Here is an 18,714-nt window from a genome sequence, read left to right as displayed (position 1 = left end):
ACTTGCAAAAATGGACTACTAGTTCTCTTAGCAGACTTGATGTTCTGTGAATACGCCATGAACAATTAATATTATTACAACTCATCAGACTAACCACGAAAGTGTTGCTACTTTAGAAGAGCAGGTTCCTGTGAGAGTGGGCTGTACAAGATCAGGTAGCACTGTGCTATGAGAGGGATAGCCACCTTCCTAGAACTTGGTCTCTGTATTCTATCCATAGTCCTCCAGAAAAAATAAAAAGGATCCTACCAGTTCATTTGTATTTAGAATTATTTAAAATAAGCCCAATAGGTACATTTTACTGAATATAAGTTCACCAGTGCTAAAATATATTTTATTAATTATGTGCCAACAATTACAACAAAACCAACCGACGGTCTTAAACCTTCATACAGTCATGACCACAGTACAACCACTTGCTACACACTCTTTGTAACAAGTTCCAGGACAAGAGGTGAAAAACATAGAGAATAAAGGTTGAAACAATTTTTGCATTTGAACTAGCTAGAAAAAGAGTACAAAATACACATATAAAATTGCGGGTAGTCCCTGTTTGGAACACTGAGGCAGTTTGGTTGCTGGTGAAGTTTAGCAGTGCATCCTACTGTATGTTCAAAAGGCGTCTGGATGTTACATCGTTGATGTCTGGCTAATTAAATTAGGTGCATATGAAGGTTTCTGTTTTGAAGCTTTTTAGTGGGAAAAATACTTTTAACCACTAATTGCTTTGGAAATTGATCCCCATAAAGTGACCCAGTGCTTAAAAGCATCTCTAAAATTTTGTTTTAATTACCAATGAGGCAAAATGGCAACACCAGATGTTAGACACCAGGAGGGGGAAATTGCAAAATGTTATAGTCCATGCAACATTTTGCTACACTTTGAAGTTTAGTTCTGTAACTTTTCTGGTTCGGGTAAACACAAGCAGACTAATTTTCAGATTTAATTGGGGATGGTATACCATTTAATTTTCTTCTCCTTTTTAACTTGTGTGGTTTACAGAATGGAAAGGGTTCTCATTCATTTCCACACAGGCAAACAAATTATTTCCTCAAGGATTGACCTGGTTGTTGACAGCACAGTTATCTAAGTGATATACATCGAAAATCCCCAGGAATGGGGAAAGTCCTATGGAGATTGTCTATGAAATTACAATCTTAATTTGAATACAGAAAGCGTAGAATTATACTCACTTCTGAGTGTTAGTTTTGTTGGCTAGAGAATTTTACATTTTTGCAACTTCAACTGTCTACATTAACACTGTGGGTCTTTTCTGTCTTTCATAATTTCTTCAAATTATTTAGAAGAGTATATTAAGTAGTAAAAGCATGTATATTATCTTGGCTTTTTATAAAGAAAAGCCAGTTTCCAAGATCAGTTCTGAAATGTGCCCCCTAAGCCACTGTGCTTGAGCAGAAACTGGAGATCAGTGAGCGTGCATCTCCGTGTGTGTTTTGTAATAGAACAAAAAGGCACTTTCTATAACTTGTTACCATAGAGCTCCAGATGTCTCTGTGGGTTGATAATTCCACACTACATTCAAGGTTAGCCTAGCAAAAGAACAAAACCTACTTTGCTCTGTGCTTTGAAAAGAATCCATGAAATTAATGAATGATAACGTTGAAAAGGATTGAAGCCTGAGGAAAACTAACAAACAGGAGAGACCTTGTAGTGCGTGTTGAGCATCATGTCCGTGACACGCCTGTTCGTACAGCTCTTGGCAGCTTCCTGTTCAAGAGGGTCATTCTCCGTGTAGGTTTCCCACAAAGTCTCTGATTATCCTTGGGATTTCTTTTGGAGAAAGGTCTGGATATATATTTGTCTTTCGATCCAGTCAACAAAGTAAGACACATTGCTGTACACTCCAGGTCCTAGGACTTTGGAAAAGCAGACGGAGCCCCATGAAGTTAAACCAAATAATGTCCACTGTCCTCCGGGTCGTTCACAAACCAGAGGACCACCACTGTCTCCCTGCAAGAAATAGCAATTGACGTTAGCCATGGGAGTTCAGAGGTCTAGTGGTGGGGCTATCATCCTAAGGGTACAATAAAGCCCAAATCAGCTTAATTGAATTGGAAAATTTCAACAAAGTTTTCCATGGTTAGCCTGGGAGGGCATCTGTGTAAACAAAACTTTCCAATAAGCACGACGGATTCTGAGTTTTAAAGGAATTGATGCACTGAGTGAAGAGAGTCCGTTCTGTCTTGTCGTGAGGTCAGACGACTTATATAACACACCACAAAATGTCATAATTTTTTAAAAAAAATCTTTATGCATCAAACCTAATTGCCTCGACAATTTTATTGTTTAAGTTGGATTGGTCTTATAAACGTGGGAAGTACCCAAAAATGGAAAATTAAAACATCCCCAATTAATCAGTTCTACATAATGTTCTAAAATGAACCATCCCAAATGCCATGCAATTGGGCTTAGGATGAGCATGGTTTCTCTCCGCTGACTACGGAAATCTGAGGAGCAGTTTGATCCTCTGGAGCAACGGAACAGCAATGTAGAAGAGCCACAACCTGCTCCTCGCTTGCCTGCTACTTTGTGCTCCTGCCCATTTGAACCCCAGAGAGACGCAGCACAGTAGCCGATGTAAGTAAACGTATGAACCCCCACCCCACCCCAGCACTGCCTGTGAGGCATGCTTGGAAGATCACTATGGCCATGATCCTGAGGTTGGATGCAGTGACAGTGACAGGCTGGTCATCAAATGGGGGCCATGGCATAATATCAAGCAATTGCAGACGGAAGTCCTTTCACACACTGTGGGAGCTGGGCTGTCAATGTATGTTCTAATGTCATCATGATTATACCTGGCGATACCCTCTGGTGTCCCTCTACTGCTTAAGACAGCGGATTTGAAGCTGTGATTTCTACTTGCCCCTCATAATTAGGCTTGCCTGAGGTACCAAGTTGATCAAAGGAGATGGGCTGACCCAACCACCTCCCGGCAATGAACGGTATTCACAAAGGTTCCCGAGAGACCACCATGACTTGTGATGAGCTATGCAAGCTCACCAAAATCATGTAGGATCCTGACTGCTGGCATAGTCAGAAGGCAGCTTACCATACATGAGTCCACAGTGCCGGACTCATAGCCAGCACATATCATCCGATTGGTGATGGTCTTCATGTCAAAATAGGACTGGCACTGCTCCAGAGGAATAATGCGGACTTCCCCCTCCTGCAGCTTAAAGGGCACTGCATTCAAAAAGAAGAAAGAGAAACACACAAGAGCATAAGACTGGCAAAGACCTGGCCAGCAAAATACAATATAAACAATATTGCAGGAATATTTTCCTAACACCTAGAGAACCATACCATTTCCCTTAAATATCGTCTCAAAGGGAAGACTTACTTGAAAGCCAAATTTTCTACTTAGGGCTTGACTCCTTGTCAGGTGGTGTGGAAAAGAGGACTACAAGGGAGAGTTTTAGCTCAGTATATCCGTCCTGCTCTAGGATTAGAGAAAACCTGCTGACCCTCACCGAGACGGGCCCACCTCACATGTGCTCCTTTGACCTTTGTTCTGATGTGGAACCTTTCATCCTAGAGGTTGTGACAGATTTGAAAGCGACAATATCATCACTTGCTTACAATAGATAGCATATATGGCTTCTGTCTTGCCTAAAGGTTTTTTTAAGAATAACAGTGGCTGTCTTCAAGCAAAACCTTATAAATCTTATTCTAAAAGCCATACACATTGGAAGCCATGATGGGGAAGCATTGCTAATAATAATGATTTGGGGAAAACAAATGTGTTGTAGTACAAGTGTTACAAACCAGAGGATATCAGAGGATGACAGATCCTCTGTGTGCTGCACACTAGAGGAGGCAAGGCTCAGACCATCAGCATCTTTTGGGCCACAGTGCCGCTGATTCCTTGTGTAACAGTCTTATGTGTTCTAGGATCGTCTCATTCCTTCTGTAGAAGGCAAGAAACTGGAATGGCCAGGGTCAGTCTGATCTTCTGGGATGAATTCATCTTCCTGCTCTTCATGCTATCCCTGACTGCAGCATATGTGCCACGGTACCTACCCTATTACTATGAGCATATATAGATAGATATTTTGTGAGGAACACAACTAGAGACACCATGAAGTATATTCTGCTCATTTCATTACGATGCTAATCATAGTTTTTAAAAAAGCAACATGTATAGGAATGGTGGCAAGTTCCTTTAAATTGGTGTTCTTGTGGCTAATATCAAGATATCAATGCTAGGATATCAAGATATCAATGCTAGGAGGCCAATATATACCACCATTCAGAGAAGCATGGCTTGCCCCTACAACTGACGCAACCGTTTTGTTCTCGGCTCTTATTATAAACTTTAAATAAGTCAAACTGTCTCTATGTGTTTTGTGTCTAAATCACTATGCATAAAGCCCAATGTAAGCAATTTAAATAGCTAGATATGTATCACAATTCTTCGTAGAAGGATTGCTGCATCTGTAGATAAGAACAAATCAACTGCACAATTGAAAGTGTGACTGTGTAGCTTGACTGCAGAAATGGAGTCACCTAATTATTCCACACAGACTCAGAGAAATTCTGCCAAGAGGTAGCCCAAACCACTGTTCTCTCTAGCAAGGATGTCTGTCAGGTCTCACCTTGCATGGCAGCTCCCAAACCTTGGTAGTAGCTCTCTGGAGAAAGAGTCAAAGCTGTGTGGAAGGATGCTTGAGTCTGCATCTCAGGTGGGCAGGTTTATATTTTGTTTGTTTGTTTGTTTGTTGTTTGTTTGTTTGTTTGTTTTTCCGGAGCTGGGGACCGAGGTTTATATGTTTGTTATGATGGATTGTTCATGTTTGCAATTGGCTTAGACGAGCGAACACCATGTGGCTGTGTTTTGACGTGTGAAGTGGGAAACAGTAGCCAAAGTCTAAAGCAACCCTAGTGCTTTTCGTTGCTGAATGGGCAATCGTGGCTGGTGACACTCACTTACTTTTATTGCCCATGTGGCCCCAGCCTGTGATGTAGCAGTATGTATCTGGTTCTAGGAACTCCCTGGGGCTGGGTAGGCAGACAGGTCTGACGTAGCTTGTCTCATTGATATCATCACTCAGCTCCACCACACTGATGTCATAGTCTACCACTGCTCGACTGTAACGGGGATGTAGCAGAATGGTCTTCACAAAGCGGGTCTGCATGAAGCCTGACGGATGGTCCAGGTTGTTTATGCCAAATACCACTTTCCAGACATCAGCATCCTCTCTCCTAGAAACAAACCAAGAGTACCTTCAACTCTATCTGCTTTGATTGTACATGCTTTTACAAGTAATTTTTGTATAGATTTTGTTTAAATGGCTGTTCCCATGCTGCCTCCTAACACGTTCACATGAAAAGCGCCCCCGAAGTGGCCTGAGGAATGATTAACTGAGTATTATTATATGCGGAAGCAAAGCTCAGACTTCTGTCATTTCTTTAATTATTTTTTTAAAAAATATGGATGCTTCATAAATTTTCATGTCGTCCTTTTGCAGAGCCGTGATGGTCTCCCATGCATCGCTGCAATTCTAGTAGCAAGCACTCAGCTTTCCTGAATAGGACATTATTGAAAATAGAACTTGTTTGGCCTTAGGGGCAGACAGCTGTCTGATGACATAAGAATGATAATTAGAAGTTAAGAGAAAGAGAGAGAAGCAAGAAAAATGGAGGGGGCGGGGGAGCCAAGACTAAGAGTTTCTCCCAAGAGAGAACGAATCCTTCAGGGAAGCATCAGGTTCTCAGGGCAGCTATTTGCGAGGTTTTAAATGCCTACTTACAAACCCAGCAGTCAATCTCAGGTCCCATTTTGGAAGAGCATTTGTCTTCAATATTTTAGGCAATTTTCACCTTCAAATTAGCTTTCTTCTCCAAGTTTACAAGTCTTATCAGTCTTAGGAACTTCCTACAATCTCATGGGTTGCTCCCTGCCCTTTGCCCATCTTTTCGCCTGGGTCCTTCTCCCATCCTCCTGGTGTCAATGTTGACATGCTCTGAGACCCCTCCCCAGCATTCTCTATGCATGCCACACTCCCCTGATGAGTCTTGAAAGTATATCACAAGCTCTAGTCTCTGACTTGAGTCACAAACTTGATCCACTTGTCTATTAAACACAGTCATGTGCATGTCGGGTAACAGCCAAGATTTCTCAAGGGCAGCCCATATGATTAGTGATGTTCAGAAATTTTGGAAGTCAAGGACCTTCAATTACCATAATAATTTTTCTCAAACCCAGTATTGGGGGCAACAGAAAGGCCTCTTCACTCCTGCTTTCAATGTGTATCCTGAACCTGGCCATCCCACCTTCCTCATTGTTCTCTGCTTATGAACCTGCTTTAATTTCCTTCTCATGGTTTTCACTGATACCAGGGATATTTGATATTAATCGATCTCTTTGTCTCCTCTCCATTTTGCCTCTCCCACCCTCACTGAGTTTTATTATCAGTGAAAACAAGAACTGTGTTGGTTACTTTCACATTGCTGTGGCCATACTATAAGCACAGCTTAAATGAGGAGAGATTCCTTTTGGTTCACAGTTCCAGAAGATTTCAGTCCACTGCCATAAGGAAGCCATGGTGGCAAGTGTGTGTGGTGAAGGCTCTTCACAATATTGTGGCACAGAAAGCAGAGAGCAAGGGTGGAGCTAGAGGCCCAGCTGTAATGTTCAAAGCCCCACCCACTTCTAGATCCTAACTCCTAATGAGTCCACAGCCTTCCAGTACAGCACTATGTACGGGAATACAAATGTCCAAAATACAAGCTTAGGGGATGTCTTAGTTAGTTTAGTTGCTCTACAGGCAAACTGTACATTTGCAATTTGTTTTAAAGAAAATGATGTCAAACCTACAAGAACAATGTCATGGATTGGACACAATGGATACAGATAAATTACAAATTTTCTAGGCCAAGCATTGTGCTAGAGATCCCAACAAGCAAGAAAGGTATGACCTCTGCCTGTACAAATTGGACGATTGAGTGAAGCTGGCCAATGCATGAAATGACTATAATAAGTTGGAGGAAGAGTTATGTCCTGGGCAGACAAGATAATGTTGCAAAATGATGTTTCATTACATGATGCAGTCACTCAAAGTGCATGCTTTCCTCCCTGTCTTCTCCCTTTCTCTGTCTGTGTGCTCCTCCCCACTCCTTCCTGGTCTACAGGAATAAGTCTGCATGTCCATTGAGGAAATGTAATATTCACATGGGATTTTATTGTTTAAGACATCTGAAATCAACAGTATTTTTCCAATTAATTTATTAAATGCCTCGTTAGAAGCTTCTTACCCCGGAACCACAACTTAGCTTTAGTCATTGCAACAATTCGCCCTCTGCTTCAGTCATAAGCAATATTTAAAGTAATTAAACATTCTTAATTATTTGTAATAAAATGCAACAACACCAAAAGTCAGCATTTAGTCAATTATAGTGGGGTTAGTTTAAGTCCAACAGTAAAACACAAGGGTCTGTAAAACACAGGGGTCCGTAAAACCAAAAACTGTTACTAAGTTACATTAAGTCTTGCTACACAGCCTAGCATCCTTACAGCGTTAATAGCCATCAAGGACAAGAAGGGGGAAGAGTAGATAGAATTTGTCTTTTCTGTTTTGTTCACATGATATGAAATACCAAGTGCTTCTTCAGGTTTTCCTTCCACGGCTGTGGAAAAGAGAACGGAGAGAGTAGAAAGGGCTTCGGAAGTGAAGGAGAAGTGTGGGAATGGCCGATTGACCCCACTATGTAAACCAGTCACTTTTCATGTGGTAAACATGGCTTGAAACATAGTGAGCATGCGTTGGAAAAATGAGTCAGGGATGAGGGCAGAGACAGCAGAGATAGGCTCAGGCTCTTGGCTGGAGAAGACACAGGGGAAGAGTTCTAGGCTACATGGATGCCACATGAATCTACTATCAGTAGAAAAAGTACTCATTGACAAGCATGGGAGCAGGACGTGGTTATAAAGTTAAAAAGGAAAATCAGGACACAACGAGCCAAGTATATGAATATAAAATCCACGGCATAAGGAAGAGAACTTTTTGTTTGTATGCCAAACCTCGAAACAGCATCAAAGAGAAGGTCAGCATACTTAGGGATCCTTGTGCAGAACCTCTTTGGTTCTAAGAGTCCAGGGGATTGCTCTGATGCAAAGTGCTCGCTCTGTAAGCACAAGGACCTGAATTAGATCCCCAGAACTCACACTAGCAAAAATATGGTCATGTGTATCTGTTAACTCATCCGGGAAGGGGACAATAGAAAGACATGTCTCTGGGTTTGATGATGAGCTAGCCTACTCTACTTGACAAATTCCAGACCGTTGAGAGACCATTCAAACATGCCACTTGAGGAATGATGTCAGAAGTTAACCTCTGCCCCCTCCCGACACATACTTACAGACTGCGCACTTACAGACTGCACGCACACACCCCCCCCACACACACACAAACACACACACACACACACAAACACACACACACACACACACACACACACACACACACACATATACACATACACAGCTTTTGTTCTACCATTGAGTGCTCAGGCTCAAGTCGAGCCAATGGCTCCAATGACCCGGAATGAAAATTATGCCAGGAAGCTGTTAGCTGACATTTTTCTCCTTTCATTCTTCCTGCACATACATTTTGTAAAGCTCATTTTTAAAGTCAAATGTATCCATGCCCATACTGTTATTTCATATGAATGCATGTTATAAATGAGATAGATGAGGTGATGTAATTTCGACATTCAAGTCTTTAGCTATGAACTCTATAGGGAAACCTAGTGACTTGCATGTGTCATGAACTGTGGCACCTGCCTCTGGGCAGAGTAACCCGTCACTTTGGTTTGCTAGTCACAAAATTCAACTCTAGTATTTAGACCTGAAAATATGACTTAATTCCGCTAGTCAAATGCACCTTGAAGTTTTTATTCTTTATGGTGTTGGAGGTTGAGCCCAGGGCTTTGGCCATGCTAGCAATCACTCCACCAATGGCCATGCCCCTCCGTCTTATCTACTCAGATTTATAACTGTTTGTCATCTTTATACTCTTTAAGACACAAAATGTCCAACCCTCTGCTGTTTTTAGTTTGGGTTTGACTATTTTATATGAACTCTACTTTGCCTACTTATCAAAAGCAAATCAATACATATAAATAACAGGTATAATAAAATCCATCCCGCATTACATGACTTACCCAGCACAGCTAGTTGCCTGGTGATCCAGAGGCCATTTGAAAAATAACAAAATTTGCACTCAGGAAAGACACATACTGCTGTCCTACAAATCTTAGGAAACTCTTATTTTTAACATTGTGCTCCGCCATTAGTATTTTAAAATTGTTGTCTGCAGAAAGGGTGCTCAGAATTTAGACTAGGATGGTTGCAAAGTAAATGCAGGAAGAGGCAGGTGTAAGTTACTGAGGAAAGTGTGACAGGCAGCCACCTTCCACCTCTTTTTTTTTTTTTTAAGATTTATTTATTATTTATATGAGTACACTGTCACTGTCTACAGACGCACCATAAGAGGGCATCAGATCCCATTACAGATGGTTGTGAGCCACCATGTGGTTGCTGGGAATTGAACTCGCGACCTCTGGAAGAGCAGTCAGTGCTCTTAACCGCTGAGCCATCTCTCCAGCCCCCACCTTCCACCTCTTGCTGTCAGCTAATCACTGTCCGGATGAAATGGAAGACCAAATATGTAGATTTGATGCAAAACATCCAGGTTCAAAGGTTAGATAAAGGGTTAAAAGCAAATTAGATCCACAGTCTAGCTTACTCATCTGTTTATGAGCCCTGTAATTTTCTGAGCATTTTCACACATTAATTCAAGAACTCCTCGTCTTACTTGCTATGAGAGGTGCATTGCTTATTTAATGGTGAGTCCCATAAGTCATAGAGACAGTAATCGTAATTAGTGGGGTCGGAAAGGCAGTCCTTTGAACACCTACACCACACAGTTTCTGTTAAGCCTTGAGGCAGTGAAAAGCATCCATAGATATCAGCTGAGGTACTGAGGAAAGAAAAACTTGTCAGGTGAATGGGAAGTCATTTGTAGGTAATACGATGGCAGATGACGAGGGAAATACTGTCATATGGAGTGCGGTAGAAGTCAGTCAGTAGGGTAAAACTATAGAAATTGGAGAGCTTTGTAAGACAAGGATCCAGAAATCTAAAACAGAAAGGCCTAACCACATACATACATACATACATACATACATACATACATATACACACATATTACATATATTTGTGTAAATACATATATATGTATTTGTATATATGTCCTAGACTTTGCAGTTAGACTTGAGAGGGTTTTGACAAGGGATGGGGAGAAAGGAAGAAAAAAGGAAGGAAGGAAGGAGGGAAGGAAGGAAGGAGGGAAGGAGGGAAGGAAGGAAGGAGGGAAGGAGGGAAGGAAGGAAGGAAAACAGGCATCATAAAGTCACATAGTCCCATAGCTAGTAACATCAAGCAGAAATAGTAGCATTCACTGCATATATTCTGCCACCACAAATGATCACAGTAATTTGGGAAAAGAAGAATCATCTGCACATTTATGTGACCACAGATGGATCTGAGCACTGCGAAACTGGAGTCTGTCACAGAGTGTCACGAAACTACAGCAATTATCAAAAGTCTTATCCATAAAATGAGTTGGAGTTTGTTTCAGAGAAAAAGCATGGGAAATGGAGAGGGCTCCCGTGAAAGGAGGGAAAGCGCTCTCTGTTCCAGATCGTTCCATCTAAATAGATAACTTAATAGATAACTAGAGCCAAGCAGAACATTCTGTCTACAAACCCACCCCACTCCACGCCTCCATTCAACAACAACATGCAGCCAGCATCAATGAAATTGATCTTCTATGTGATTAATATATGTGTGTTTAAAACACTGAAATACCAAACTGATGGACAGTTCAGAACACGGGAGGAGCCCACGAGAGACTACTGATCATCTAGCTGATCATTGAAAAACAGGAGCAATCAATCAATAGCCATGTAAATTAGGGTGTCCATTAAATGAATATCTTTTCTAAGCAGTAAAGTGTGTATGTGTGCACGCATGCGTGTGTGTGTGTGTGTGTGTGCGCGCGCGCGCGTGTTAGTAGTAGCAATGATAATTGATTGGAAGGAAAGGTAAGAGAGACAGGAAATTTATATTTGCTCAAACATGGCATTTAATCAGATCAGTAACTTAAGACAAGAAAGCCAACCGGTGGCCCTGGAGCACTCAGTTTCCCAAGATAGGTGAAGACAAGAAAAGAGAAAATGGTAGGTCATGGAAACAAGATGAAGGCTGAAGGCTCTTTCACTATTCTAGAGGAAGAATAGAGAATGTTATTCCAAGAAAGACGCAGTGATACGATGGTAAGGGGCATCCGTGAAAACTCACCCCTGGCCTTGGCAAGGGGGAAGTCATTACCAGACTCCAGTCGGCATCGTTCTTTGCTGACCTTGGTGACAGCCCAGCCACCACTGGCTAAGGAGACCCTGAGACAGGCATGGAGAGGGCAACTATTGCAGACATCTTAGGTGTCTCCTGGGGAACAGCGATCAACATGGAGCAAGAGTTGAAGACGGAAGTGAAGTAAGGAGAAGGTGTTTTATGGCGGTGATATTAAGGCGCTGATGTGAGAGGATCCATTCAGCTCCCAGGGAGTAAGTGATGCAGAGCAGAAATGATGCTGTGAGGAGTGAAGTCTGTGAGGGACATGATTGTTCTTAGTGGGAGGGGCACATCACCCACCACAATGAAAGGCAAAATAAGAAATATGGCCAAAGACACAAAGTAAATTTAGGAACAAGGGGTTAAGACGTGACGAATCATAAGACTGTATCTATATCATGATATGTGGAATGAGATCAGAAGAGGGTGATGATTTGCTGAGACAAAACTGTCAAATAATTAACTGTCTCTTAGGCTGAAAACTGGCTTCACTCTGAGTGTCCATTGCATGAGTTAGATGCTCATTTGAGGTTCACAATCGTGCATTTGACATGAGCTCTGTTAGCAATTGGGTGCATGATATCCTGTAACAACGGTCAACCTTTCTATCCCAGGCGTACTGTACCAGAACAGGAAATGATAACACCGGAAGCAGTAAGTCTGCCTCTTCTGTTCTGAAGGCTTCTCACTGCACAGCCATTCTTTTCCTAATTCAACATCGACAAATTTAATTGGCCTAGAGTTTTCTTTTCATCGAAAAGCATAAGAGGAGCATTTAGTGTTAGAAGTTCCAGAAACTATGGGGATTGATTGGTAATTCAGACCAACTACTATCTATATTATAAACATTTTCTTTAATGGAAAAGAGTATTTTTAAAGATTGCAGAACAGAGCTGAGTGTGAAGCCAGGTTCCAGGCACCTGGGAGTTTTTAAAACCACATTAGCTTACACTTTAATAACATCGAGAATACCATAAAGGAAGTGTGGTTCCAAACATGAGTTCTGTGTTCATAAACATTATTACTCATGGGAATGTACCAAATCCTGCCAGAACATGAGCTAGAAAAATAAACTATGAATGGCTGACCTTGTTCATAAGCACCAAGATGAAGGGTAATCCTAAGGATATAACACAGGTCTTGGTAATTCCCTTCCTGAGTGAATTATAAAACTGCCAGATCAGCAGAGTCAAGACATTAATGTTCTGTGACAAATAAGAGAAGGAACTTTCTCAACTTAGATGGAAAGATTCTCAGGGGTTATTAAATATCCAATTGATGTTGGAAGTCAGACATAACACAAATATTATTTATTTATTTATTCATTTATTTGTGTGAATCTGTTCTCTGTTCTTAAGTACAAGGAGACAACATTGTGACTACAAGTCTGACTAGAAGATGAGAGTGTTGGAGATCTTGTCAAAGAACAGATGTGATACACCTATAGGACTCTAAACATTGTGGAAAGAGAAAGGAAGCTAGGTAATATAGGCAGAAATGCAGACACACAGCCAACATTCTAGACTGACTGGTGTGGTAGAAATCAAGACACGGGTGACATAATGGGATTAAAGAGATGGGCAGGATGTCAGCTTTCCATACACGCTTCCTGGAAAGGAATTAGATGCTTTGATAGTTGCTCACTGTGGCCTGGCCCAGGAAGTTCATCCTTCAGTTCTTCAAGGGTGAAGGGAGGGAGGCAATTGCCTGTTAAATTACCACTGCATGTGAACGTCTTTTCCTCCCTAGAACCTTTGAAGTTGAATTGGTATTGAGGAATATGGAGCTCTATCTGGTCAACTTAGTATCTCATGGTTTTAATTTTTGTTTGGTATCTTTAAATACCTCTCCATGGAAATGAAAGCAAATTGTCTTTCCTTTCCCACCAATATAATTAAAAGAGACAGGATGAAAAGGCTCACAGATGGCTCGTATTTTGCCTGGCCAAAGTACGGATCAGGATAGGAAGTAAATCCCAATCATTGCAGCAATTGATGGCCCCAGCAGAGAACAGGCCTTAAAATGAAAAGTTCTGAAAAGCTGGCCGTGCCACTTGTGAGACCATAAAACAAAATTAGGTTATGACTATGCAATCAAAATGGACTTTTTTAAAAGTTGGGCAATTTCTAACCTCATTTGGGTGAGCAGGCCCTTCTTGACAGCACTGTTAAATTTGGGATTCTACAAAATCTCTTGAAGATCTTTGGTATCTTTCCATGTCACTAACTGTAAACACACACACACTTATTCCTTCTTAAAGCTTCCTTCCCTACTCTATAGATCCTCCAGTGCCGGAGGAAACTTTGATACCACATATAGAATCGGCAAGAGCAGCCCATAAACTTGAATTAATAAGCACATTAGCACTGTTGCTCCCTTAAAAACCTGTGTATTCATTTAGGTAATCACCTTTGATGAATGCAGTTTGCTAGAGTGATCTTCTGTTTGTTGTGGACTAGACATCTGAAAACATCTGGCCCCTTCTAGAGGAAGAACATTACAGTGCATTTCTAGACATACTCTAGATCATTCTGGGTCTCACATATGAAAATTCTCAAGAAAAGGCACTGGTTTTATACTTGCACATTAGCTTTCCCCAATAGAGTGATCAAATGTTATCACATTTTTTCATTTGTTATAATTTGCTACATATTCTGAATATATATTTAAATGTCTGTCTCCTTTGTTGGTTGGAATTGTCCAAGAGACTCCCCAAACATTGTAGGCTTGCTGTTGCCCTTGTAACTCCCAGAGGCAGAGGGCCTTGCACTTCAGACATACTTCCAGGTCTCCTAGTTGGATCTGATTTGAAATAATAGCTTTAATAATATCAGAAAATATTATGCAAACTTCTAAAGGTGGGACACAACCAAAAGCACTTTGTCCCTGTGAACCACAACAATAACCAGTCTGGGACAGTAGCCTTAAGGACACTATAGTAGTCCACACACAATAGCAGTACCCAACAGCTCTCTAATTAGTCTTAAAATCCATTCAACAAAAAGAAAGTTATGGCTAGTGCTGGAAGCCTAGCCAACCAACTAGGACTGGTGAAGTCATAGATCTTGGAGAACTTATAGCCACCTCTTTTCTAAACCAGCACAATCCCTAACTACCTTCTAAGTATTTGTTCTTGTGCCTGCATTTAAGTTTATTTCTCACAAACCTCATTAAAGAAACTTCTCTTTGCAACCGACAGGGACCATTACAGAAAACTACCATCAATCAAGTGCAGAGTTGGGGAGCTCGGTCTCAACCGATACATCTATAACACATCACATTCACCTAAGGGTCAGGGATCCTTGCAGAATGGGCGATAGAAAGATTATAAGAGCCAGAGAATCAAGGAGTTTTCTATGAAATTGGGTCTCCTAGAAATGTCAGAGAAGTCAGACCCATGAAGACTCACTAATATGGTTGACTAAACATGTCCTGAACAGTGACAACACTAATAGACATGCTAATGTGGATAAAGTAAGAAAAGTCTAGGTGACCTCAACCCTAGACAAGGAACTACAGGCAACTAAGGAATGCTGAGAACGGGAGAAATAGTCTTCCCCAGGGAAGAGCATCCCAGTTGGTTATCTAATATTAAACTGTCAGCCCTGAAAACATCAAAATACAAATAACACTGTAGAATGAACACATAGTATTTATGTATTTAAGAATATACACATATATGTGTGATAACATCTAAAGAAAAAGAAGCCATGAATTTGAAAGAGCATGATTGGTACATGAGTGACTCTAGAGGCAGGAAAGGGAGGGGGGATGATTTAACTATATTACAATCTCAAATAAAATGACTGAAAAAATCTGTCTTCCTACCAAGCTCCTCAAGGACCACAGCTAGCATCCATGTCTGTAATCCCTATGTAGAGCTGAGTGTTTCCTCAGCCTCCTCTGGAAGCAATAGCGCCTATAGGATACTAGAATTACAGGAGAGAGTTTCACCCCAGCATTGTTATAATAACAGTAAACTGAAACTATCTCAGATGTTCATCAACTGATGACCAATAGAAAAATTCATGACAAGTCTATACAGAATAGTACCTAGCTTCCAAAACATGTATTAGCACTTTAAAAATGGGATGGCCTAGAAGGATGGCCATGGCGTATTACCAAAAGGGAAAAGAATCGATGATGTACAAAGTATGATTTCAAGTAGTAAAATTCAACAGTGACACCATGTGAACAGTTGGATGTGTTTGGCGTCATGGAGAGATGGTCATCAGGTTGGAACAGGGGTTACGTCCAGAATGATGGGGAAGTGACAGAAAGGAAGCACAGAGGAACTGGATAAAGCCAGCGAAGTGCGAGTATACACAGACCATAATGCTAAGGGGCATCGCACAGGGCACACTTGCGGCAATATTGTTTTTAAAGATACATACACCTTTCTCAGGCTTCCTAGTTGCTGCCAAGCATGGTTCCTACGACTTTAAATAGACTCCCTCCTGCACACACAAATCTGAGGGGTAGATATTGTTAGGACAAAGACTTGGTTCTGGATGTTTGAGAAACCTAACACAATATTGTACCTTTAGTTCTTCTTCCCAACCACCTGCGCGCTGTGCATCCGAACTTCAATGTGTAGCTTTAAAACAAACCATTTCCATGTATATTCACATGTCTAATACACTTCAGATGTGCAGAACAGGGGGCTGAACTTCAGTGGCTGAGAAATCAGACTTCTGACCTCCCTCCTTAGCACATACATTCTAAGCACCATATAGCTATTGGTCATCAGTGAGTGGAAGATCAGAAGAGCAGAAAGAGCTCCACTGATAGACTCTTTTCATTCTCCTGGGAATAAGAATGGCTATGATAATTGAGTTCAAATGACTTCAAGAAGTTACATACACCACTGAGAATTCCCAAGTGCCAAGTGGTAAAACCCAGGCAATTGTAAAATGAATCGTTGCAACCTACCCTTCAAAGCAATGGGCAACTGTCAGGACCCACTTCTTGGCAATGAGGACACAGCCACAGATATGTCCACTGGGTTCACTCTGCAGAGAACACTGCCACGGCCACCTCCCAGGACGACTAGTCCGACCCCCAAGGATCCTCTTGTTCATTCGGGCAGCAGGGCGGCGACCACAGTCTAACAGGGATCAGAAATCATAGTCCATGAATCGTTTGCAAATCCAAGTAGATGCTGAGCTCTGGCTGTCTTGTGTAACTGCTCCTGTTTCCCAGGAGCCAGCACAGTTAATGTCTTATCCCATGCAACACCAGCAATCTCACCTTGCTTGGTACACAGAAGGGAAATCTCACTTCCGCTTGGGCAGGACCGCCTGGGTTTGGAAACATAAAATGTTATAGCGTTAAGTTATATGCTTACTGTTTACCTGAAGCACGTTATCCATGTTATGAAGCATAGGGTCCACCATCAGAGGAGTTCATACTCTCCGAGTACAGTTGTCTTATAGCAAGACGTCTTGGGGCACAGGTGTGGTCGGAGACCACTTTGGAAGCATATACACTACCTGTTTCACTTTATTTGATATCGTAACAAGATGTCACATTTGTGGAAAGAGAAATTCTTATCATGAAGCTTCTTACATCATCTTAGTTGACAGAATCTATGGTGAAGGATGAAAGGCCAGATACCTCCCTACCTCCATCCTCCAAAAAACCCTGAGATATGGACTGAGAGGTAGAAAATATTACTCTACATTTTAAAGTAGAAGATCAAGGATGAAGGATATGTAAACTGAAAAAAAATCTTGCCCAGATTATCAAAGTTAAACTGTGGTTATAAGAAGAGATGACAGGGGGTTGGGGATTTAGCTCAGTGGTAGAGCGCTTGCCTAGGAAGTGCAAGGCCCTGGGTTCGGTCCCCAGCTCCGAAAAAAAGAACCAAAAAAAAAAAAAAAAGAAGAGATGACAGGGCAAAGTGAGCTTGAATTTATTATCTATAATCCCAGGGGGCACAGCTAGAACTAGTAGGCACTCATAATTGGAAGTGGCCTTACTGGCCTCCCTAAGTACAAAACCATAGGCAAACTTCCTCTCTCTCTCTCTCTCTCTCTCTCTCTGTCTCTCTCTCTGTCTCTCTCTTTCTCTCTCTCTCTCTCGTGTGTGTGTGTGTGTGTGTGTGTGTGTGTGTGTGTGTGTGTGTGTGTGCACGCGCGTGGTTGAACAAAAGAATTCAGTTTAGGCTAAGTTAAATGGTAGTCAGCAAATAATTTTCCATCCATCAAAAGTTTTTTTCATCATGTAAATTACAAACACTTGGGACTTGTAAAAAATACTATTAATCCTTGATTTCTCCTATCAAAAGAAATCAACCTTTATATATATATACCACTTCCACACACCATAAATCTTCCCTTTTGAAAATGTACTGTATTTTCATTTTTAAAAATGAATTTGTTTTTAGTCATCTGTAAATACTGGCAAAAGATTAATTATACAACACATAAAAGTCTAGTTTTCTTTCTACCTCCTGCACTCTAAAGTCATATTTCCCTAGACCCTTGGTTTTGTTATTCCTAGTGTGACTAACCAGGGTTTATTATGTTTATGTTTAGACAGCAGACTCTTTATCAACTGAGCTCTCTCTCTAAGCCTTGTCCCCTTGATATCTGAAATTATGTTTTATACTTCCTTCTAATCTCTGATTGTACTCAAATGATTTAAGTTGTTTGGGATTATGTCTTTCTTTACTTTCATTAAATTTTATACTCCTGAGATTAGCCCCAGACCTAATATAAAAATGACATTCAAAAATTAGTGGTAAATTTAGTTATTACATTTTAAAAAATTACACTTTTTGTGTAGAGAGTCATAAAGATTGTACTCTTTGTAGCAAACTTGTTACATAGCATCTCACTTAGTCAGTGAGCCAGGTCTACAAGTCCCCAAAGGAGAATGGTTCCTCTGTTCCTCTGTTTGACTGGGAAAGGCTTTTCCCATTCCAGCTTACAGGAACGTTATTGTGTTGAAAGACTTAGGTCATTGGTTTAGAGCAAGTACTTCATTTGACAAAGTTATTAGAAATTTGGGGGCGGATTTTGACCAAGAGGAAGTCTTCAGATTTCCTGAGGGGTGAAGGATCACCTTTTCCCTTTTTCTTTGTGATTCTTAAAGTGTAATGGGTCAATCTAGCTAAGACCACCTGGCGAGTATCTGTAATGTAATGTGTCAAATAAGAAGCCATTCCGTGGGCAGGGAGAAAAGCTCAGTGGTAAAGTGCTTGTCTAGCATGCATGAAGCCTTAACTTTGAGCCAGTGGATGGGCCACAAAAATGATCTTATTATGAATA

General features: G+C 41.1%; 1 protein-coding gene across 2 annotated transcripts in view; it reads right to left on the bottom strand.

The window, feature by feature from the left end:
* Positions 1-308: 308 nt before the first annotated feature.
* Positions 309-18,714, bottom strand: part of Corin (corin, serine peptidase) — a 208,662-nt gene continuing 190,256 nt past the window's right edge. Inside the window, exons 18-22 of one of the 2 annotated variants that reach the window (XM_087582498.1) lie at positions 16,691-16,740; positions 16,373-16,547; positions 4,955-5,226; positions 3,074-3,207; positions 309-1,971 (exon numbers count right to left, since the gene is read on the bottom strand). In XM_087582498.1, coding sequence (XP_087438624.1) covers positions 1,777-1,971; positions 3,074-3,207; positions 4,955-5,226; positions 16,373-16,547; positions 16,691-16,740 — 826 coding nt within the window. In that variant the 3' untranslated portion in view covers positions 309-1,776. 2 annotated transcript variants of the gene reach the window in all.

The sequence above is a fragment of the Rattus norvegicus genome, chromosome 14 (genome assembly GCF_021556685.1).
Source record: "Rattus norvegicus strain SHRSP/BbbUtx chromosome 14, alternate assembly SHRSP_T2T, whole genome shotgun sequence".
Lineage (NCBI taxonomy): Eukaryota > Metazoa > Chordata > Mammalia > Rodentia > Muridae > Rattus > Rattus norvegicus.
This window is presented reverse-complemented; position numbering and strand designations above follow the sequence as displayed.